The sequence below is a fragment of the Pelobates fuscus genome, chromosome 4 (assembly GCF_036172605.1).
Source record: "Pelobates fuscus isolate aPelFus1 chromosome 4, aPelFus1.pri, whole genome shotgun sequence".
Classification (NCBI taxonomy): Eukaryota; Metazoa; Chordata; class Amphibia; order Anura; family Pelobatidae; genus Pelobates; species Pelobates fuscus.
In genome coordinates, this window is record NC_086320.1 from 47,928,249 (window position 1) to 47,953,231 (window position 24,983).

Sequence of the window (24,983 nt, forward strand, 5' to 3'; positions counted from 1 at the left end):
CTCTCCACATTCAGTTTATTTGGACTTTTGAATGGACACTCCAAGCACCTTAGCAACTTGATCTCAATGAAGTTATTATGGGGCAAGGAGGTCGAGCACCATCTTAAGGGACAGAAAAGTTCACAGATAGTTTAACCCCAACCTTGGAAAGAGGGCACCCTCTGTTCTACGCAGCTACTTTGCTGATGGACCGAGGCTTCAGACAGGTCAGCTGACACTCTCAGCCTATCACTAGCAACCAATTTTGCGTTGGTTTTGTGAATTAGAAGCCGCAAATATTCTGAGGATTCCTGATTGATGGATTTCTCTTTCGCAGGAGGATCCTAAGCAGGGTGGACATGTGCTCTTTTGCGTTAAATGGTTTAACCCCTTAAAGCAAGACGACATGCGGGACCTCCTGACACTATAACTTAATTTAGAATGGCCCTTAAAGGACCAATGCTACTTATTTGTGATCATCGCAAACTAATCCCGGAGGACCTTACACCAGCACTGAATGAGTTTAGTACAACATAAAAATAAGGTCCATTAAGGCTAAATCACCAAAATTGGAGACCACTGTCCTAGCATATTTAATAGCCATTTCTTTTTTTTTTTTTTTTTTTTAGCTTAGAGAGCTCTTTTCATCCAGTGCCTTTGCATTTTATTTTCTATAGTAATTACGCAGAATTTTAAATTGTTGTTTCACTGACTTTTGTAAATGTTCTGCTTTGCATGTGTTTTTTTTTTTTTTTTTTAATTATTCTTTTTAGTTTGGAACACACAGTTCAGATTTAATTGTAGTTCAATTTATTCCCTTAAGTGGTGTTTTTATTGCTGACACCCTTGTGCTACCTTTTTTATGTTTTTTTGTTTTTTTATATATATATTTTTTTTTTACTTATTTATATTTTAGATTATTTTTAATCAAGAGCTTGGAGACGCCTTTGTTGTGGTTCACAGCGTTTCATCAATTCAGGCTGAAACTCATGTTGTTGATGTCCTTTTGCTCTCCGTTGAAAAAGATGCGGTGGATGTTGAGGGGAGCGGTTTCCATGTGTCTATGAAATGGGTTACAATAGCACAGAACAAAAGTGAAGGTAATTAGGTCTCATAACCACCCTTTTTGTTCTTTGATTCAGTCTCTTGAATTTGAACCATAACATATAGAATAAAAATAATGTTGTTTTGCTCCTTTCTTAGTGGACTCAAAGTACATTTGGCTATACATATACAATGCCAGGATAGATAGTGTTTTTTAGAAAAAGCTCTGAATCACCAATATGACTTCATTATATGCTAAAAGCTATTTCCCTTTAAGCTAAAAAAATATAAAAATCCACTATTTAGCAGATACACCCCAGTTAAAACATGCATGCATTTAATTATGTATTTTTCCATTGGGGGTATATCTGAAAACAGCTGGAAAATACTGAAGATCTATTATTATTATTATTATTACCATTTATATAGCGCCAACAGATTCCGTAGCGCATTGCAATATTATGAGAGGGGATTTAACTATAAATAGGACAATTACCGTACAAATAAACTTACAGGAACAATAGGTTGAAGAGGACCCTGCTGTTCTAAGCCTTCGCAAATGCTTTCCTTTTAACCCCGCAAAGACTTTCTGTGGCTGTCCAATCACAAACTTCCCAATGCCACTCTGTTGGAAGACTTTATCTCTTTAGAAAGTGTTATATGAAATGGACAGGAATGTTTTGTCTGTAGTTTTGCATGTGGTTGTGTGTTTTAGGCTGGCTGTATTCCTTCGATGAAAGAAAAAACTATTCACACCATAAAACTGATTATTAATGGTGGTTAAATGACACGCAGTCATAATTCATTGTAATGAGTTTATCTAGCTGGTTTCCTGCAGATATATAACATGTGATAAATACCAACAATAAAATACAAACAGTCGGTAGGAGGGTAGGAGGGCCACGAGGTGGGGGGAGACCTAATGACCCTATAGTACCAGGAAAACGAGTTTGTTTTCCTGGCACTAGAGTGGTCCTTTAGCTTTGACTTCTGCTGGGTTTCTGTGCTACATAATTTTAGGTGTTTCTCAATGCACACTGACTCTTACCCAATTTTCCGCAGCACCTAGATGTCCTTAGAAGACGGTCAATAATAGATTGTGTGCAGCCTTTGTGATTGCTTAGTATATATTAATGGCACTATTCATAGATGTGCATGGGCATGTAGGTATGGTATCTATATAGAAACCTATGTCTACGCTATACATACTTGTGTTTTTGTTTCACTGTGTGAAGTCTAGTAAAAATACATTTTCTTAAAAGAATAAAATATTTGGATAGATGAAACCTGAATAATGACAGTCCATTACAGCTGGTTTTATGGAGCATAATAAGTGGAGAAGGGTTAATACTAGAACTTTATTATTTAGAAAAACATTGTAAAAAGTCTATGTTGCTACTGAATGTTTTATCCTATGCACGTATGATAATCACATCCGTATTTCAAACGGAATATTAATTTATGTTTTTACCTATTCCATCAGCAGATGGTGCTCGTGAGCAAATCTGTGATTCTAAAATATGTGTGGGTTCTTTCAGGCTGAAAATGAAGTGCAACCTTTTTCTTTTTTTTATTAATGATTAGAATGTCCAAAATCCTTTCGCGCTGTGGTGCCTTTTCTTTTTCTTCAAGCTCCATTTGTCAACTTAATCATTGGCTATTAACCTGTAGTCCCCTCCTTTTTAAAGGGTCGCATCACCAGGAGCGTCATGTCATGGATCCTCTGTTTTGACTGTTGTGCGATCGCAAGAGTCAACACAGATCCCTTGGTGTACTGGGCAATAAGTAAACACACTTCACACACAAAGCACTTCAGCAAGTTAAAGTGCTGTAAAAAAAATTGTTGCACCGGAGCCAATGAAGGTTGTGGAGTGGCAATCGAGCTGCTTTAACATTTACTTGTCTACAAACAAACGCTAAAAGCTTTCAAGAGGCTAGAACTGACCTGCTCTTAATGTATTGTTTAGATTTTGCACTTAAAATATAAAAAAGAAACCGCAAACCCAAAATAATAAAAGATAAAAAAATACCTACTTTTGAAGTTGCAGTATTTTCAATAAATTCAGAAGAGTTTATGTACCGTGAAGTAAGCACTGCCCAAGCAAACTGGACTTTTTATTGAATGTCTCTGATCCAGGCTAGCAAAAATAATCCATGTCGAATTTGCAAGCAGAAACCTGATAGTTCTAAACAAAATATCATTACAAAGCGCTATCGTTGGTACTACTTTAAAAGTGAACACTATGGGAGAAAGCATTTACTGCATAGGAAGGTCCACTATACCCAGTAATTAATATTTACTTAGGTTATTACATGATTATTTGCCAGCTTGCTGGCAAAGCCAAAACTGCAACTCCCAGAGAGCTTTGCAGATTTCAACGGTGTCAGATGCTAGGGAACCAGGGCAATCTGACGACAAGTGGCCTACTGAAACAAACCATTCCTGGACATGAAGCGAGAACCTACACCTGATTGAATACTACTACAACAGCAGACCCAATGAGAGAGGCTACATGAAATGTATGTGGAAACTATGGATGAATAAGAGATCGTCATCTTCCCTAACAGCAAATCAGCTGGTTACCCAACATTTGAACATCATCAAGAGAAAGCTAGTGTCACAACAGGAATTAGATGGACTACAGAAGACCAAAAACAAAATCTCCTTTTGGGAGAAAAAGTGTGTTACAAAAAAGTGCTTATAGTGAAAACCGTGTTTAGCAACTCTGTACACTAGTGTGGAATACTCTTTCCTCCAAACACAATTATAAAAAAAAAAAAAACAGCAAATGGTATATGAAAACCTTTAACTTAAGTGGAGCGCTATGAAATTTTCTGGGGTAACATCCTCCTTGAGATCTTGATCGGACCATGCATGTCAAATATATATTAAAAAAATACAAAGAAATTCAATATGGTGTAGATTGTAATACACTGTGACAATTCAATTATATGGCCGAATGGGTCACTCACATTTCAAAGAGCCTATAGAATTGGCTCAGTAAACGGGGCTTGTATGCTTTTTAGGGCAGCATCCCTCCACTATTCCTCATTGATATTCCCTCCCAAAAAAATTGAAAGGGTAGAAACATCCAATGTGTGTTATAATCAATAAAATACCATAAAATTATAAAAGTAGGTATTGAGCTCACCTTTTCCAGAGCCTTAAAGTCCTGGCTCTGAGGGCAACAGGTTTTGTGCCAATATAGAGGGGATGGCACTTCCCCCAGTGAAGATTCCTGAGGCTTCAGTGGACTTGTTAAAGTGCTATTATATTTATTATACAAGAAATATTAAAATACATTTTTAAATAGACAACATTTACACTTATAAAACAAAAAGTCCTGGTGGCTGAAACGCATTTCACTATTTCTGGAGCTTCCTCACTCAGCTGTCTACAGAAGACCTCAACTATGTGCCACGAGAAGGGAAGATATTCTCATACCCAGATCCATATCTGCAGAGGATCACCAACCTGAATCCCTGCCGCAAGATGGCATAACAATAAGGATGTGAAAAGTGAAAGCATTACTAGTCCTAGTTGTGATGGGATCCCTCGGGGTTATGACTCCCAAGTTGGAGGAGTAGTTTAAACAGATTCCACGTGGGATATCTGAGATCGCTGTCCAGAAGAGAGTGCAGTTCTAGGATACTGCTCAGAACCCTCAAACTCCCAGGACTCTGGTAGGGCACCCGAGAATGAGTGGAGGGAAGATCAATTTTTATATATCTAACATATAATATATAGATGGTATGTTAGTGTTTCTTCAAGGTGAAGAACTACAAACTGTGTTCAGTTATTTATTCACATTTATTTGGGAGCAAAACATGAAAAAATTCACCTACATTTTTAGACCAAAAAGACTGCTCCTTTCCGATGAACAAGATTTCAGAAGAACGCAAACATTGAACCGGTTTTAATAAATTAAGCAGTTGTACATTCTTCTTGAGACTAATTATTAAAAGCTTTATGAATTAAACACAGAATAATGCAATTAGGGAAATTATTGAAATTTGCATTTACCGTATTCTGTTGTTGGTAGTGCATTTTTATATTTTTTTACATTCAACCCCCTTAAGGACAGAAGTAAAAGGCCAAAATTATGGAAAATGTCCGTGATGTGTACTGAAGGGGTTAATTGCTAAAATAAAAAAAAAAATTATAGAAGGTTTTTAACCCCTTCATAACCTACAATGCAATACTACACATTGTTGGGTTTTGTTTTATTTAACTTTTTGCTTTCATATGGATAGAAGACTCATCTCTAATGCCAGTTACATGATGTACATACATTATGTATTTGCATTCAATATTGGTGATCATCCCCACCCTAATGTAATTTAAGAAATTTTAACACATACAAAAGTATGCCTTCAAGTAATTTATTGTCATTTTATCAATTAAAGCGTTTCAAATCAATTAAGCGTATCATTTGAACTGCAAATAGTTCCCAATTGATTCCTCTCCTGCAACTGTGATTAAAAACACACTACGGTAAGTCTTCAGGGAATACTATTCTACCAATCTACTTACCTACTCCTACCCTTACCTTTATATACCACTCCCCCTCAACCTCTCTGTTCCTGTGCGTCCAACTCGTCTGGTTACAATTACGTGTCTGTCAGTCCACGAATTGTACAGCGCTACAGAATTTGTTGGCGATATATAAATAATAATAATCATTTTAAAAAGAACCTAACTTGTTTCTGGAGTCAGACACTTTACCAATAACAAATACACAATCTGGCAGCTTTCTAAAATAAATAAGCTTCTGAAAATAATTGCGCTTTAAAACTTTGGTCTGTCTTGGAGACAGTTTATAGTAATTTTAACATAAATGGGCAGATTCTCACATCGACCTTTATTGCTATAGCAACCGGTTTAGAAAGGGGGGGGGGGGGAAGTGTTGGTTCTGCAGGCTTGTCTCACTTATCTGTCTGAGCAGAACTATGAGAATATCAGGCGAGTTAGGAGAAAAGCTGAATATATATGAAGCTGTCACTTTCCATTGAGAAATAAAACTACAAAGCATAGTTGGTGAACCCCTATAAGAGCAATGCCAGGTCATACATATTTTATAGAATTCGAATCTGTTTTAATGTATGATGGAAATTAAAGCCTTCCTGTGCCGGCCTTCAGCGTAAAATGGAAAGAATGTTCTGGAAGATTGATCAAACTGTTCTGTTCTAAAAATTGCGGTACATTTTCAAAGGGAGTAGTCTCCAATGGAATGTGCCTGCTGGTTTCCTTGGTGACTGCCCCTCTTTTATTTCTTCAGACCATTTTTTTTAAAGAATACATTGACCCCCTCTTTGTGTTTTAATGAAGAATAATTTGATTTGATTTAATAAAAAACCATTCTCATGCGTTAATTCATTGCTAATGAAATTTAATCTCATCTCTCTGGAAATCCAAAGCATAAAATAACTGAACATATTCAGAAAGGCTTTTGTTCTGTAAAGTTTGTAGGTCAAATAGTGCGACACAATTGTTTCTTGCCTCTAAATTAAAGGGTTTCTGCAAGCACCATGACCACTTCAGGGTTTTTGACCATGTATGTGAAGTGTTGTATGCACTTGCTGTAAAAGTTGTAACTCCATTTCCAATAGTATTCATTAGCCAGCCCAGAATGAGAGTTCCAGGTGCTGGTTTAGCCAGTGTGAGAGTAGATTCTGCAGCTGGTTTGGTCCAGGTAAGAGGCAATCTGTTGTAAAATAGTTTGTTCCCTGAGAGTCCAGAGATCAGCACTAGGGTACTCCTGGCATAATAATCTCTAGAGCGGACTGTACTAGTTATGATTCTCAAAATAACCACTTCACACCTATGTGTGTAACAAAACGTGTGTCCCCGTGTTATTTAAGTGGGTTTCCAGTAGTTTGTCTGGCATATAATATTCTTCAGACAGCCTCAGACAAATTCCCACAGTAAGTTGTTTTTCTGTGTGGCACTGGAAGCTCTATAAATAGACATTTAAATGCATATTATAAGATTGCGGTGTGAGCAGGGTTAAATCCCTGCTCACACCACCATCCCCAGGTATCAAACACACACACAGGTAGAGACTGACTGTCACACACACAGTTACAGGCAAACAAATACAAATACACACACACACACAGTTACAGGCAAACAAATACACACACACACACACAGTTACAGGCAGGCAGTCACACACCGTTGCAGACTTATCACAAACCGTTACTGGCAGACAGTCTGACACACACACTCTCTCTCTCTCTCTCTCTCTCTCTCTCTCTCTCTCTCTCTCTCCAATATACACACACACACACATTCTCTCTCTCTCTCTTATATATATATATATATATATATATATATATATATATATATATATATATATGTCGGCTGCATGGCGCCCCTATCTTGCATGGCGCCCTGTGCAGCTTGCCCAACCCCAAGGCTGGCCCTGACTGGGCTTAGCTAATTGAGGATGATGTAACACTTGGCTATAAATGCCATTTATTTATTTGCATATATTTAAAATTAATTATAAAAAGGTTCAAAGTTCTAACCATGGGGTAGTCAACCCCTACTGCCCACTAGTGGGCGATTTGAGACTTCAGGTGGGTGGTGGGGGTTCTGCAGAAAAACACCCAGTGAGCCTTGATGGCCATGGACCAAGACCGGCAGGGGAGATACTTTCATCTCCCCTGCCTGCCCATGAAAAGTCAGCCTTGCTGTAAGCCCTCTCGGGCTGGTGAGGAGATCAAAGATCTCCCTCACCGGCCGGCTGGCACCTAGTTCCAGCAGAGGGAGGGAAGAGCCTGGGAGGCTCTGGGTTCCTCCTACCAGCAGGCTGGCTGGATAAAGTGCTGAGCTCACAGGAGGACAGGAGAGTGAGCCTGCAGCCAGAGGAGCTGCAGGCTAGAGTGAACATGCTACCACTAGCATTATGTCCCGCCTCCCTGGTAAAAGGTAAGAATGAAGAAGGGGTTGACATTAAGATAGATTTTCACATCTCCCCCACCTACACACATCATAGATCCTATGCGCCCTTTACACACACTGCGCCCTTTACACACACTGCGCCTCACAGACACACATAGAAAAGAAAATAGATACATTTAAGTACATATTTTGAAAAAAAAACCTCCTTTCTAATAAAAAAAATAAAAAAAAATTGCACTTGCGCTAGGAAATTAGTTACTGTGACACTGGTGGGCGGTAAAGAAATGTTGCCATCAACAAAGATACAAAAGTGGACGGTGGGTATTAAAAGGTTGACTACCCCTGTTCTAACCTATCAAAGCTGAAAAGTTACCGGTTACCACAAATGCTCACATCTCCATTAGTTTTTTGAAATTCTATTCATAGCATAGAGCTTGGGTGTGAACATACAGGATTGTTATGGGGAGGTTCTGTTCGCCTGAATAAGAGGGTGTCAGGATTGTTTATTAACACGGGCGGACTGACCGGTCGGGCACTTCGGACATGGTCCGAGGGCCCGGCCGGGAGGGGGGCCCGCTATCAGGGGGCCCGGCCGCCCCTTTAAATGCTGCAGCCGCCTGAGCGCTCTCTTAAGAGCGCTCAGGCGGCTGCAGCTTCTCACCTCCCCTCCCCGTAGCGTGGCCGAGCTGCTCTGCGTCCGCGGTGCCGGCCGGAGTTATAGGAAGGTGCACACACACTGAGTGTGCACCTTCCTGTCAGTCCGGCCGGGTACAGGAAACAGAAACTCCTGTTCCGCGCGGAACAGGAGTTTCTGTTTCCTGTACCCGGCCGGACTGACAGGAAGGTGCACACTCAGTGTGTGTGCACCTTCCTATTAATCCGGTCGGCACCGCGGACGCAGAGCCTCTCGGCCACGCTACGGGGAGGGGGTAAAAAGAGAGAGGGAGGGAGGGGAGGGGAGGGAGGGGGGGGGGTTAAAAGAGAGAGGGAGGGGGGTAAAAAGAGAGAGGGAGGGGGGTTAAAAGAGAGGGGGGGGGTTGTTAAAAGAGATGGGTTAAAAGAGAGAGGGAGGGGGGTTAAAAGAGAGAGGGAGGGGGGTTTAAAAGAGGGAGGGGGGTTTAAAAGAGGGAGGGGGGTTTAAAAGAGGGAGGGGGGTTTAAAAGAGGGAGGGGGGTTTAAAAGAGGGAGGGGGGTTTAAGAGAGGGAGGGGGGGTTAAAAGAGAGAGGAGGTAAAAAGAGAGAGGGAGGGGGGTAAAAAGAGAGAGGGAGGGGGGTAAAAAGAGAGAGGGAGGGGGGTTAAAAGAGAGAGGGAGGGAGGGGGGTTAAAAGAGAGAGGGGAGTAGGGGGGGTAAAAAGAGAGAGGGAGGGGGGTAAGAAGAGAGAGGGAGGGGGGTAAGAAGAGAGAGGGAGGGGGGTAAGAAGAGAGAGGGAGGGGGGTAAGAAGAGAGGGGGAGGGGGTAAGAAGAGAGGGGGTAAGAAGAGGGAGGGGGTAAGAAGAGAGAGAGGGGGTAAGAAGGGAGGGGGGAGTAAGAAGAGGGGGATGGGGGAGTAAAAGAGGAAGGGGGGAGTAAGAAGAGGGGGAGGGGAGAGTAAGAAGAGGGGGGAGGGGGTAAGAAGAGGGGAGATTAAGAAGAGAGGGGGGGGAGTAAAGGGGGTAAGAAGAGGGGAGGGGGGAGTAAAAAGAGGAAGGGGGAGTAAGAAGAGGGGGAGGGGGTAAGAAGAGGGGGGAGTAAGAAGAGGTGGGAGTAAGAAGAGGGGGAGGGGGAGTAAGAATATGGGGAGAGTAAGAAGGGGGAGTAAGGAGAGGGGGAGGGGGGAGTAAGAAGAGGGGAGAGTAAGAATAGGGGTAAGAAGAGAGTGGGAGTAAGAAGGGGGTAAGAAGAGGGGGAGGGGGGGTAAGAAGAGTGGGAGGGGGGAGTAAGAGGAGGGCAATTGCCCCCTCCCCTGTCCGCAGGCACCGTGCGGGCAGCCGGCAGGGGAGGGTGGAAGAGAGGACCCGGGAGCTCAGCCTGCAGCTCCTCTGGGTCCTTCTTGCGCGAGCACAGATCGTTGCCGCGGTTACCACGGCAACGTTACGGCTCTTGCAAGAGTAAACTCTAGCCCTGGAGCTACGGGCTAGAGTTCACTCTCAACACTGTGACCACCAGGTATTCCTGGTGGTCGCAGTGGTGAGAGTGAACTTTAGCCCCATAAACACACTGCCCCCACACCATACACATTCACACACTGCCCCCCATACACACACACTGCCCCCACACACCATACACACACACTGCCCCCACACACACCATACACATTTACACACACTGCCTCACAGACACACATACACTGCCCACCCATACACACACAGCCCCCCATACTAACATTGCCACACACATACACAGCCCCCTCGTACACACATTGCCCCACACACCCTACACATTCACACACTACACCCCCTCACACACACTGAACCTTTCACACAGACTGCACCCCTTACACATTGCACCACTGCTCCTATACCCTACTACAGCCTCATATCCCAGCAGACCCCAGGTAAGTTGTCAAACTGTTCTTAAACGGTTTGACTACTTACTCTGGGAGGGGGGCCCGGCCCTCCTGGCACCATAACGACTACACAGAGTAGTAGTGGTTATTGTGCATGGATTATTTCTTTAAATAATCTACGAGTGCCCCAGTAGCCAGCAAGCCAGCCAACCCACAGGCCAGCCAGCCCACAGGCTGGCCAGTAGACAGCCAGCCAGTCTACAGGCCACCAGTTAGGCTTAAAGCCAGCAACCCCACAGCCTGCCAACCGCAGCCAGCAAGCCACAGCCTGCCAGCCAGCAAGCCACAGCCTGCCAGCCAGCAAGCCACAGCCTGCCAGCCGCAGCCAGCAAGCCCGCAGCCAGCAAGCCCACAGCCTGCCGGCAGTAGCCAGTAAGCCCACAGCCTGCCAGCAAGCCCACAGCCTGCCAGCCGCAGCCAGTAAGCCCACAGCCTTCCAGCAAGCCCACAGCCTGCCAGCCGCAGCCAGCAAGCCCACAGCCTGCCGGCAGTAGCCAGCAAGCCCACAGCCTGCCAGCCGCAGTCAGTAAGCCCACAGCCTTCCAGCAAGCCCACAGACTGCCAGCCAGCAACAGTAATTAAGGTAAGAGGAGCCAACGTGGCCTAGGTATCAGCTATGTTGTGTTGCTATATTGTGAATAGGAACCAGAGTGTTGGAGAGACCCCCCTCCAGGCCCCATTAGACTCCATTGTAGTCTCTAATGGGACCTGGAGGAAATTCTTTCTAACACACTCTCTAAAGGACACTGAGATAGCCTCTGCTAGAATGCTCCCCCCCTCCATGGCCCATTAGCCCTCAATTGTAGTCTCTACTGGGGCCTGGAGGCGACTGTTTCCAGCAGGGACACTGAGATGGCCTCTGTTAGAAAGACCCCCTTCCAAGCCTGTTAGACTCCATTGTAGTCTCTAATAGGGCCTGGAGGGGATTCTTTCTAACACACTCTCTAAAGGACACTGAGATAGCCTCTGCTAGAAAGACGCCCCTCCATGGCCCATTAGCCCTCAATTGTAGTCTCTACTGGGGCCTTGAAGGGATTATTGCACTTTTGTTCCTTGTGTCTAAAGATTGTGTAGGGTGTGGCTGGAGGCGGTGCATGGAGGCGGGACATGGGTGGCGCTTGCTGCGGAGTATGGGTGGGGCCTGTAAGGGGGCCCTTGATTTATTTTGCCCGGGGGCCCTGAGGGTTCTCAGTCCGCCCCTGTTTATTAAACTCCAAATTGTAGTATATTTAACATAAGAGGAGAAAATATGGATATGCGAGTATGAAAAGCCCACAGTTTATTCCTTGTCCTGCATCCAGCCTTTTAAATATGGGGAGATAATGTGTCTCCCACTGTTGGCAATCTAGATGCAGGGTTTATAACATTCATCTTGGGTGTTATAGATGATTTTTTTATTTTTTTTGTACCACTTGTGATCCGGTTTTTGTTTTATTATTTTTCTTTTATTTAGTTTGTAACATATTGTATTATAGGTAAAAGTTGAACGTGATGGAAGTGTTTGTTTTCCATCAATTACGTAATGGTGGATAAAGAATGGAGTTTTCGAAATGCCAAATCCATTTTTCACACATTCTAATATGTGTGAATAGGAGTGATAACTATACATTCATGCATATTTCATAATGTAACAAATTCATTTCTATTCACGTAAAGCACATGTGGAAGAACACAAACTTGTTTTCTTTACTGAAACTTTTATATTCAACAAACTTTTTCTTAGTTTTTTTTCCCTCCCTCTCTATTTCTGCATTTACTGCTTGAGTTAATTTAACCTCTGCTGCAGAGCCTTCCTAATCTGTCTCAGCACTTTTTGATGTCTTCAAGAAAGCATGATTTGTCATTGTGGTTTTTTTTTTTTTTTTTAATGCAAATCACACATATATATTGCACTAAAAACCCAAAAATATATAAATGTTTTTTTTTTCAATAGACTTACAAAAAATATACTTTTTTTTTACATTTATTTATTAGCTTTTTGTGTGAAAAAGTAAGTCCTTTTTAACTTTGTCTACCTAATTTAAGGCTGCCTCCCTCCAAAACGAATTATAAGCACTAATAAATGGTAAGGTTAACATCACTGTGAAAATGATCTGATCAGCACATGCAACGGATGCTTCCGTTTCTTAGAAGCCAGTGTGGTGGAATCTCGGTAAAAATAAATTTAGTAGGCCGAGATTACCACGTGGCATGTGTACGTGCATATGCTGACGTATCGATCAGTTGGTTGCACGAGGCAAGATACGATCAGTAGTGTACGGAGCATGTGCAAGAATACAGGATGTAGTATTCCCCCTCCTCCATTGTGCTGGACAAGCCATGCGGTCAAACAGGAAGTTAATTCTTATTTGTGTTGATTGGTTAAGAGACTGTGCGGGTGGAGCTTAATATGGGAGGAGTTATATGCCTATATAAGGAGCCTGCACTATTGTCCGGGGCTCAGAACTTGTTGTATTTTGGTGACATTAGTCCCTCTGAGTCCCGATCGGTGATCCAATAAAGAATCTCTTCCTTCCTGAAGAAACCTGTGTCCATCTCTCTGTGCTTGGCTTCCGTCAGTTTCTCCGGTATCATTTGGTGCATTGGCCGGGAAGCTCATCGTTCAACGGTAGCTGAGAGGCAGAGGCGTGAGACGGTCTATCTTTGCCCACGTTCTCTACGGCTGCACCCCTGAACTTCTGCGTGGACCTCCCTTCGTCTCGGCGCCACTGGTCTGTTGTCCAGGAGATCATCGGCCTCTACGTGAGAAGTGCTGGGGTGTCCCCGTCGATGAGTGTGAACTCAGGTTCAGGAACGAGGAGGTAAGACAACTGCTGTTTTAGACGGCAGGACCCGCTAGGGGTATACCGATTGTGCGGTAGGCCCAAAGGGGTTTTTGAATCTGTATCTGCCCCCTCTGTCGGAGGGAAGGAGCGAAGGCGCACCGCTCGATCGAACGCTCTTTAGTCAGACCGTTTGATTTGGTTAGTCAGGCGGGGTCCTGGTGTAAATAGCCCTAGCCGGACACCGGTGTCTTGTCTAGACTAGCGTTCTAGGGTGTATATTTTGTTCGCTAGGTCGGAGGGACCGGGAGACTAAGCGGCGCCTGTGTAAATTCGGTTCGCTAGTTCTCATCCTATCTGGGCTAAGTGGGAAGGCGTGTAAATTTGGAACCCACTAGACTTTTGATAGTGCGACTAAGAGGCGCCTGTGTAAATTCGGTTCTCTAGCTCGCTATATATGTGGTGATTGGGCAGTGTGGCTAACCAAAACGGGTGTATATAGTTTTAGGTAGTCCATTCAAGGTACTGGCCAATAGTTTAGTTGGGAATTGTAAATGTGTTAACGATTGTTTTAGTAAAGTGTATATCTTGTTAGATAGCGCGAGCTCAGCCGTCTAGCGAGAGTGTTAATAGTGTGTTGCTGTATTATAGTGCACGGTACCATAACCCTGTATATTTACTGACACTGTATAATAAGTACTAATCATTGTCGTCAATTGCATGTTTTAACACCATAACCACTAATAATTGTATTGTGACCTTAACTTGTACTTTGACCTATGCTAACCGTACTGTAACCGCTATTTGTAAAAGACGATGTTACTGGGGTGTGTTATAGACGGGTAATTCGTATATAGAGAATTATAGCGTGGGTGACTGTATAGTTACGCCAAAGGGCATAATATTGATTATATAGTGACTGGTGTAGCAGCTGTGTGTGTACGGGAATTCCCTGAGTGTTTATTGTTATTGTGTACGTTTCACTTGGTAACCGTACCACGTGGTGCTGTTGCCAGAGGAAACGGGTGTGACTGTTGAATAGTACGCGTGTATAGTAATCGTTGTCGACGACGTTCCATTGTTAAAAATGGGTGTGTCGCAGTCAACGATTCCGGATCCCTTAGGATGTATGGTTAAGAATTTTAAAAAGGGATTCAAAACCTGTGATTTTGGGGTTAAGATGTCTTCTGTGCGTTTAGTTACTTTGTGCACTAGGGAGTGGCCTACTTTGGTTGCGGCATGGCCGCCACGTGGCAGTTTGGATCCAACTCTGGTACAGCGCTTACACGTGGCTGTATCAGGTAGGCCTGAACTTTACGGCCAGTTTCCTTATATTGACTGTTGGAGACAGGCCGTAAATGACTCGCCAAAATGGCTCCAGACATGCCACGAGGAGCAGTGTCGCCTCATGGTAGCTAGGACTTGTTCGTCCACTAGGACTGGTGTTAGGCCCATTTTGGACACGCCCCCTGAGTCCGAGATCCCTTTGCCGCCCCCTTACTTTCCGTTAAGAAGAAGTGACGCAAACGCAGGAAGCCCTGCACCCCTCCCCTCATTACCCTCATCCACTTCCGCTTCCTCCTCCAGTACAGGATCCACCCCCCCTCGTACTAAATCTCCCCTTCCGGAACCAGAACCCACCCCCATTAAAAACGAATATCCTGATTTGGCGCCACTTCAGACTTCCGGTCAAGCTTCATCTAGCTCGGCCCGAAGTGTTCTATTTACCACCTTTTCCCAAAACCAACCTCCCACATCCCCATACCCTATCTCTCCCCGACCGGAACCCATGACTGACGCCTCCCTACGTAGCCCCATCCAAACCCGACAGTTGACTGGTGCCCAACAATTAAAGCACTATCAGATGCCTCTTCGCCTAAATCCCGGGTCAGCTTATATCGATGCCGCAGGTCAAATGGCACACGCTGACCCAGTCTTCGTATATGTCCCATTTACCACTACCGACCTTTTAAACTGGAAGACCCATAATTCCTCGTATACTGAGAAACCACAAGCCATGACTGATCTGTTCACCTCAATAGTACAGACGCATAATCCGACATGGGCTGACTGCCAGCAGTTACTAATGACTTTATTTAACAATGAGGAAAGGACAAGAATAAATCAAGCAGCCATTAAAGCATTAGAAGATAGAGCCCGTGCTTTGAACCAAGCTAATCCAGCAGCATGGGCCGCAACACACTATCCCAATACCGATCCCGATTGGAACGTAAATGGTGCTGATATGGTTCAACTCAGAGCCTATAGAGACGCTATAATTGCTGGCATGAAAGCAGGAGGAAAGAAAGCCATTAACATGTCGAAGACAGTTGAGGTGATTCAGAAAAGCGATGAAGCGCCCAGTGTCTTTTATGACCGATTATTGGAGGCGTACCGCTTGTACACCCCCTTTAATCCGGAAGACGCAGACAATTCCCGAATGGTTAACTCCGCCTTTGTCAGCCAAGCATACGGAGATATTAAGCGCAAGCTACAAAAGTTAGAAGGGTTTGCAGGTATGTCCATCACCCAACTAATGGAGGTAGCAAATAAGGTCTATATGAACAGGGATACAGAAAATAAGAAAGAGGAAGAGCGCAAGATGCGTAAAAAGGCTGATATGCTAGCGGTAGCAATCGCAGGCGTAGATAAACGGGGCCCAGATAGAGGCAATAATAGATGGAGTAGGGAGCCTTTGAGTAAGGATCAGTGCGCGTATTGCAAGGAAGAAGGGCATTGGAGGAACGAATGTCCGCAAAGAGAGCAGTACGAGAGAGACCTACCCAGGGCAGGCTACGGAAACTTTAGAGGCAGAGCGAGAGGTAGAGGAGGTCCCGGAGGGAGTAATGGTTATAGAGGGAGTAATGGGAACAGAGGAAGTGTTAGGGAAGATAGATATATTCCAGCAGCGCAAAGGTCCCGCGATAGAGAAGGTAGGGACTTCGTAGGATTGGCTGACACGGTCATGGAGGACTATTGATACCGACCGGGCTCCATCCCCCTTGGTCGAGCGGAGCCTATGGTCGATGTATCAATAGGGGGGAAAAGGAGTGCGTTCATGATCGACACTGGTGCTGAACATTCAGTGGTGACTAATCTAGTTGCTCCTCCATCTGGAAGGACTATTACTGTGATAGGAGCAACTGGAAGAAGTGCTGAAAGACCGGTTCTTAAAAGTCGACTCTGTACATTGGGAGGCCACGTAGTAAAACACCAATTCCTTTATATGCCTGAATGTCCAGTCCAATTGCTGGGACGTGATATGCTATCCAAATTACAAGCGCAGATTACGTTCCTACCAAATGGAACAACATCTTTAAAGTTTAATGGACTTTCAGGTATTATGACTTTATCCGTTCCAAAGGAAGAAGAGTGGCGACTTTATACAGTGTTGACTAGCCAAAACCCTAGGAGTGATGAGACATTGTTTAACATACCAGGAGTTTGGGCAGAGAACAACCCACCAGGACTGGCCCGCAATATTCCACCAATAAAAATTGAACTGAAACTTGGGGTTTATCCAGTGAGCCTAAGACAATACCACATCCCACAGAAGGCTAAGAAGAACATCCAATCCTATCTGGATAAGTTCATACGGTATGGTATCCTAAAATTCTGTACTTCCCCCTGGAACACCCCATTGCTGCCTGTTCAAAAGCCCGGTACAGATGAGTATCGACCTGTACAGGACTTAAGAGCAGTCAATGATGCGGTTGTTAGTATACATCCAGTTGTACCCAATCCATATAACCTGCTTGCTTTAATTCCGGGCGGGGCTACTTACTTCACAGTCTTAGATCTCAAAGATGCCTTCTTTTGCCTCCGAATTGCCGCAGAAAGTCAATGTATTTTCGCTTTCCAATGGGAGAACGCTGTAACGGGCTCAAAACGCCAAATGACTTGGACAAGACTGCCCCAAGGGTTTAAAAATTCACCTACCCTATTTGGTTCAGCCCTAAGTCAAGATTTACTGGATTTCGAGTCCATCCCAGGAGAGTGTGTATTGTTACAATATGTAGATGACTTGTTGATAGCAGCAGTTACAAAAGAAATCTGTCAGCAAGCAACGCACGATCTACTACACATTCTCTGGAAGGCAGGATACAAGGTGTCTAGAAAGAAGGCTCAGTTGTGTTTGCCAACTGTCAAGTATCTGGGATTCCATATCTCTGAAGGTCAAAGGATTATGGGGCCAGAGAGAAAAGAAGCTGTCTGCCAAATACCAATACCCAAGAATAGAAGACAAGTGCGAGAATTCTTGGGGGCAGCGGGCTTCTGTAGGATATGGATTCCCAGCTATGCGATACTAGCAAAACCTCTGTACGCAGCTATCAAAGGTACAGAGCACGACCCCTTCTTATGGACCCAAGAACAGCAAACGGCATTTGAAGATGTGAAGAAGGCTTTGATGAGTGCCCCAGCATTAGGTCTACCTGATCACACACGACCATTCTACTTATATGTACACGAGCAAAGAAGAATGGCTGTGGGAGTATTGACACAGTACTTGGGATCATGGCAAAGACCTGTTGCCTATATGTCTAAACAATTGGATGCAGTGGCCAGCGGACTTCCACCTTGTCTAAGAGCCGTAGCTGCAGCCGCCCTGCTAGTAGCTGAAGCCGATAAACTCACTCTGGGTCAAGAACTTTATGTACGAGTCCCACATGCAGTACAGACGTTGTTGGATTACAAAGGAAATCATTGGTTTAGTAACAGCCGTATGACCAAGTATCAAGCAATGTTGTGTGAAAACCCAAGAGTGCATTTAGAGACTGTAAACACCTTAAATCCAGCTACCCTTTTGCCACAACCTACTGAAAGTCAACATGATTGTTTGGAAGTAATGGATGAAGTATTCTCAAGTAGACCAGATCTTCGTGATTTTCCCATCCAGAACCCCGATGTTCAATATTACACCGACGGCAGTAGTTATGTGAAAGAAGGGATCCGCTATGCAGGATATGCAGTAACAACAATAGACAAGGTGATAGAAGCTCGGCCACTGGCGAAAGGAACATCAGCGCAAAAGGCAGAATTAATAGCACTAACACGAGCGTTACAATTGGCTGAAGGTTTAAGAGTAAATATCTATACGGACTCTAAGTATGCGTTCTTAACCACTCATGCCCACGGAGCTTTGTATAAAGAAAGAGGACTACTGAATTCAGAAGGCAAAGAAATCAAATACGCAGCTGAAATCCTACAACTATTGGAAGCAGTGTGGGAGCCGAAAGAAGTCGGTATTATACATTGTCGAGCGCATCTGAGAGGAGATGGTGATGTAACCAAGGGAAATCGGATGGCAGATAGTGCAGCTAAGCGTGCTGCTGAATCAGGAAGACAGGAGTATGTGGGGCATATAGCTGCTCTAATACCAACCCCACTGTCTCAATGGACTCCAGTTTATACAACTCAAGAAGAGGAGTGGTTAAAGACTGAACCGGGAAAGTATCTGGAGAACAAGTGGTATCAGCTAGAAGATGGAAGAATAGTCATACCAGCATCACTAGCGGTAGAAATTGTCCAAAATTATCATAACGGGACACATTCTGGGAGAGACAGTACTGAAGAATCTCTTAGAAAACATTTCTACATACCAAGATTGTCCAACTTGACTCAGGCCATTGTACGCAGATGTGTAACGTGTGCTAAGAATAATGCAAGACAAGGACCAGTAAAGCCACCAGGAGTCCAGTTTATGGGGGGACTCCCCATGTCCGATCTACAAATAGACTTTACAGTGATGCCTAAATCGGGTGGACATCGTTACCTGCTGGTAATTGTGTGCACCTATTCAGGCTGGGTAGAAGCATGTCCTACTCGTACCGAGAAAGCAGGAGAAGTTGTGAGATTCCTGCTACGAGAAATAATACCCCGATATGGACTACCCTGTTCTATAGGATCGGACAATGGTCCAGCTTTTGTTCACCAGTGCCTACAACAACTGACTCATATGCTTGGTATAAAGTGGAGGCTTCATACTGCATATAGACCCCAGAGTTCTGGTAAGGTAGAGAGAATGAATAGAACTATAAAGAACCAGTTGGCTAAAATGTGTCAGGAAACCCAACTTAAGTGGAACGTTCTCTTACCTATAGCTCTATTGCGAATCCGCAGTACCCCTACCAGAAGGATGGGCCTCTCTCCTTTTGAAATTATGTATGGGCGACCACCTCCCGTACTTGGTAACTTAAGGGGGGACTTGAGTCAGTTGGGAGAAGGAAGTACCCGGCAGCAGGTTGTAGAGTTGGGTAAGACTATGGAGGAGGTACAGAAATGGGTACAAGATAGATTACCTGTGAATATTTATCCCCCTGTTCATAATTATCATCCAGGAGACCAAGTGTGGATTAAAGAGTGGAATAATGTACCGTTAGGGCCCAAGTGGAGAGGTCCTTATGTTGTTCTTTTGTCTACCCCTACAGCGATAAAAGTAGCAGAAGTGACTCCGTGGATACATCACTCCAGGGTTAAACCAGCAGCAGTTGATTCTTGGCAAGTTACAGCAGATCCAGAGAATCCCTGCAAGATCCGGTTGAAACGCACTACTCAGTCGGAGTAACGAGGAATTATTGTGGATTACAAATTTTATTGTTACAGGTGTGAGTGAGAAGGCCATAATAAAGCCTGTCCGCTTACCATCACATAGTGTATAAGCCAGGAAAGTCTCGAAGGGACACCTGTGAAGACGAGCAGAACTCCATTCCCTGCAGCCCTCACATCCTGGAAGCTGAGGTTCCATCGCACGGACGAAGACTGAGGATGACGGCGAAAGATGTGCTTTTGATTGTGTTTATTTATATGTGTTTTTATATTCAGGAAGGTAGAGGTACCGACACTCCTAGCTGTGAGGTGTGCATTAAGACTACGAGAACAGGTAACCATATTTCCCAAACCCTAATCTGGCATTCACAATACGAGTGTAAAGGAGATGTATCGAGATGTAGATACTTAAATATAGAATATAGTGTATGCCATTTAGGAGTAGGAGAACCTAAGTGCTTCAGTCCGGAGTATCAGCCTCGTACAATTTGGTTGACTCTCAGGAATGGAGATCCTCAGGGGACCCTAATTAATAAGACGGTGTTAGAATCCGTACATTCTTCGGGTGTTCTGCTATTTGATGCATGTAAGGCGATATCAAGTGGTAGAAAGCCGTGGAATGTATGTGGGGATCTTAGATGGGAGAGGACGTATGGGTCTAACGATAAATACATTTGTCCCAGTAGCAAAAATAAATATGTGAGTCCTAGATGCCCAAATAAAGACTATAACTTCTGTCCATATTGGTCTTGTGTGGGATGGGCGACTTGGGGACAGACAGTAGACAAAGACATGATAGTGACTAAGTTGCCGACTAGCCCATATTGTAAGTCTATGGAATGCAACCCAGTCCATATACTTATTAATAACCCCGACAAGTTCTTAGATAAGTATGGCAATTTATTTGGGTTTCAGATATACGGGACGGGTTTAGATCCTGGGACATTATTGTTTATAGGAATAGAGACTGATACGGTATCCTCCCAGACTCATCAAGTATACCATTCCTTTTATGAAGAGATGAGTATAGATAATAAGATCCCCCATAATGCTAAGAACCTGTTCATCGACCTAGCTGAAAGTATTGCCGGTAGTCTTAATGTTACCAACTGCTATGTGTGTGGAGGTACTAACATGGGAGACCAATGGCCTTGGGAAGCAAAGGAGGTAATGTCCGGTTCTGAGGCAGTTGACCAACTAATATCTACACAAGCCGATTATCATATGAGTGTTAGAGGTAAATCTGAGTGGAGATTAAAGACCTCCATCATAGGTTATGTTTGCATAGCAAGGAAAGGAATAATGTATAATACTTCTGTAGGAGAATTAACTTGTCTAGGGCAAAAAGCTTATGATGATGATACAAAGAATACAACTTGGTGGTCGGCTGCAAATGTCTCAGAACCATCAAACCCGTTTGCTAGATACGCCAATTTAAAGGATGTGTGGTTTGATCTATCTATCACATCTACCTGGAGAGCCCCAGCAAATTTGTACTGGATCTGTGGTAAGAAAGCCTATTCGGAGCTGCCACAGGACTGGGAAGGGGCATGTGTGTTGGGTATGCTCAAACCATCCTCCTTCTTGTTACCGATTGAAACAGGTGAGACTTTAGGTGTTAAAGTGTATGATGTGAATCATAGGAAGAAAAGGGGACCCATAGAGATAGGCACCTGGGAAGATAATGAATGGCCTCCCCAGCGTATTATAGACTATTATGGGCCAGCCACGTGGGCTGAGGATGGTACCTTTGGTTACAGAACCCCTATTTATATGCTCAACCGTATTATAAGATTACAGGCGGTGGTTGAGATTATCACTAACGAAACATCACAAGCGCTCAATCTTCTAGCGAAGCATAACACCAGGATGAGGACAGCAGTCTACCAAAATAGATTAGCCTTGGATTACCTTTTGGCAGTAGAGGGAGGTGTATGTGGGAAGTTTAACCTAAGCAATTGCTGTCTTCAAATAGATGACGAAGGGCAAGCAATAGCTGAGCTTACTAGCCATATGGTTAAACTAGCGCATGTGCCTACTCAGGTATGGAAAGGGTACAATCCAAGTAGTTGGTTTGGTAGCTGGTATGAGTGGTTTGGAGGGCTTAAGGCAGTGGTAGGTGGAGTCCTACTGATTTTACTGTTGTGTCTACTCCTACCGTGTCTTATACCCTTAGTAGTTAGGTCTGTGCAAAGCCTGATAGGAAGTATAGCAGAGAGGAAGGCTGCTGCACAGATAATGGCGATATATAAATATAAGGCTCTAGATCAGGGAGAACCAATGCAAGAAGATGAATGTTGAAGATTCACATCATAAGATAAGTCTGGTCTGGTTCAAGGTAACTTGCGGTGTAAGCAAAACTAAGGTTAAGTGATGCCTCAAGTAATTGTAAAATATCAAGAGGCATCAAAGGGGGGAATGTGGTGGAATCTCGGTAAAAATAAATTTAGTAGGCCGAGATTACCACGTGGCATGTGTACGTGCATATGCTGACGTATCGATCAGTTGGTTGCACGAGGCAAGATACGATCAGTAGTGTACGGAGCATGTGCAAGAATACAGGATGTAGTATTCCCCCTCCTCCATTGTGCTGGACAAGCCATGCGGTCAAACAGGAAGTTAATTCTTATTTGTGTTGATTGGTTAAGAGAATGTGCGGGTGGAGCTTAATATGGGAGGAGTTATATGCCTATATAAGGAGCCTGCACTATTGTCCGGGGCTCAGAACTTGTTGTATTTTGGTGACATTAGTCCCTCTGAGTCCCGATCGGTGATCCAATAAAGAATCTCTTCCTTCCTGAAGAAACCTGTGTCCATCTCTCTGTGCTTGGCTTCCGTCAGTTTCTCCGGTATCACCAGCCTCCTCCTCACAGACTATTGACCCTGTCCCAGGACCCCATGAAAATGCCCAATTTGGCTATTGACAATGTAGAGAGGGGCACAGTTGTTTATTCTACCCTCCTGTTGTAGCTAGGTGAACTCTGGGAATTTCATGGATCCATTCTTTCACTGTGATCCTGGCCGGGAGATACCATGAATTGCTATCAAACTATTTACTATTTAATCTACCTGTTTAGCCCAAATGATGCGTGTATTGCAGGGGACTACACTGCTGGTTTTTAAGTTTTATTTTTTTTAACGCCTGCATTTTGCGAATTTTAATTGTGTCTTTTGGGGAATCTTAAGTTAGCTGCTTGATACATTAAAGATACACTGTACTCACCAAAACAACTTTAACTTAATGAAACCGGTTTTGCGTATAGAACATGTCTCTGAAGACTCACTGCTCAATTTTGTCCACTTAGGAGTTAAATCACTTTCGTTTCTGTTTATGCAGCCCTCCAACAGGGTCTAGGAAGCTATTAGCAGAGCAGGAGATAAGAAATGCTAGTTTAAACAGAATTTGCAAAGGCAGTGTAAACATTATATGACTCTCTTTACAGGAAGTGTTTTGGAAGGCTGTGTAAGTCACATGCAAAGAGGTGTGACTAGGATGCATAAACAGAAAAAAATTATTTAATTCCAAAATGGCAGAGAATTGAGTAGTAAGACTGCATGGGGCATGATCTATACACCAAAACTGCTTCAATAAGTTAGTTGTTTTGGTGACTCTAGAGTCCCTTTAATGTAGGTTCTTGTTTGTACAATATTGCAAATATTTATATTCCCAAATTGTGCTTTTTTGTTTTTAGTTTTTGCCTTTTTCTCCTTTGAGTCTGGAAAATGCATATTCTTACTATTTTGATGCAATTGGTTCCCTGGTGCTACATGTAAAGCAGTAATTCTTGCTTATGAATTCCTATTCCTATACAAATGCTATGGTAGCACCCAATCTTTGTAATTATGGTGTGATTTTTATATTTTTTAATGGTGACATTTAAATGTTGCGACTCAAAGCATCAACTTTAACAAGCATTTCTATTACTGTCAACATGAAATGATTTACAAATGCAGTTAGGGAACAGAAAAGAAACGAATACAAAAGATGCAAATCATTTTACCAAAAAGGATATCATTTTTTAAAATGATTATAAAGAGGCTCAGGTGAAAAGGAAGAACAAAGAAAAGTTAATGAAAGACGAACATTAAAGAGAAGAAACAAAGCAAAACACAATTACTGTATATTAAATAGATCATTATTAAAAAGAAAGTGGGAACTTTCCCTTCGCTAAAAATAATTAAATAAAAGTGAATACAAATACAGAAAAATAACCCTGCGCTCAAACTCCCACTATTCCTGGGTGGCAGCAATGACTACAATACACATCAGCCCCAATACATACAGTAGAAACCAAAGAAAAAAAAGTTACCTGCGCCCTTCCAAAATCCCCATGTATATTTAAACAAATGGAGGTTTCCCAGCAACTCCAATGGCCATTAGGTATGAGCCCACCCGCCACGTCAAGGCAGACCTCTTAGGTGGGTCCTACACTACCCAATTACCTTGCTTCTTTGAGCTTTTTTGAGCTTCTTTGAACTTGCTCTAATGAAAGGGGTATTTTTCTGATACCCTTCATACTAATTAACCCTTAATAGTGAACACATGGTGTGGGCGGCAGCATTGTAAAGCTCAAAGAAGCAAGGTAAATGGGTAGTGTAGGACCCACCTAGGAGGTTTGTCTTGACGTGTTACTGGGAAACCTCCATTTGTTTAAATCTACATAGGGATTTGGGAAGTGTGCAGGTAACTTTTTTTTTTTTCTAAATAAATAAAAGTATATGACAACATTAAGATTGACCGAGCATCATGAGAAATGTAGTTCGAAAAACTCAGGGAAGTGAAGGTTAGCCATAACTTTGAAAATATCTTGGCCAACGTAGAGTATCAAGTAAAATCCACTGCTTTGTTAATACTTGGTGCATACATATATAACCCCTGTCTTATCCATCTTTAGAAAAGATGGCACAGATTAAACATTTTTATTTTTGGTGCGCTCTCTTCACATGAGTTATCTGAACCCCTGCTGGGGAAAGGTAATTGGAGCAACTTAATTGGCATAACATAAAGTGCCTCTAGTCAAAATGGCAAATACAGTACTGTGTGTGTTCAGAGCAAATTAGACTAATACAATATTAACATTATTCCTGTCTCTCTGACTGGCATATTGTCCCACTCTATCCTGGGTATCTTACTCCTAACCAAATTGCAGGCATTCTGCGGACCTTCTGTTGGCAGTCCACATAGGGGCCTTTGTTGA

The 24,983-nt window shown here is 43.3% G+C and overlaps 1 protein-coding gene across 1 annotated transcript in view; it reads left to right on the forward strand.

The window, feature by feature from the left end:
• NUDCD1 (NudC domain containing 1) overlaps window positions 1–24,983 on the forward strand; it is a 174,007-nt gene that overhangs the window by 52,715 nt on the left and 96,309 nt on the right. The window contains exon 4 of the mRNA XM_063451135.1: window positions 896–1,079. Within this exon, the coding sequence (XP_063307205.1) occupies window positions 896–1,079 (184 nt within the window). The remainder of the gene's footprint in view (window positions 1–895; window positions 1,080–24,983) is intronic.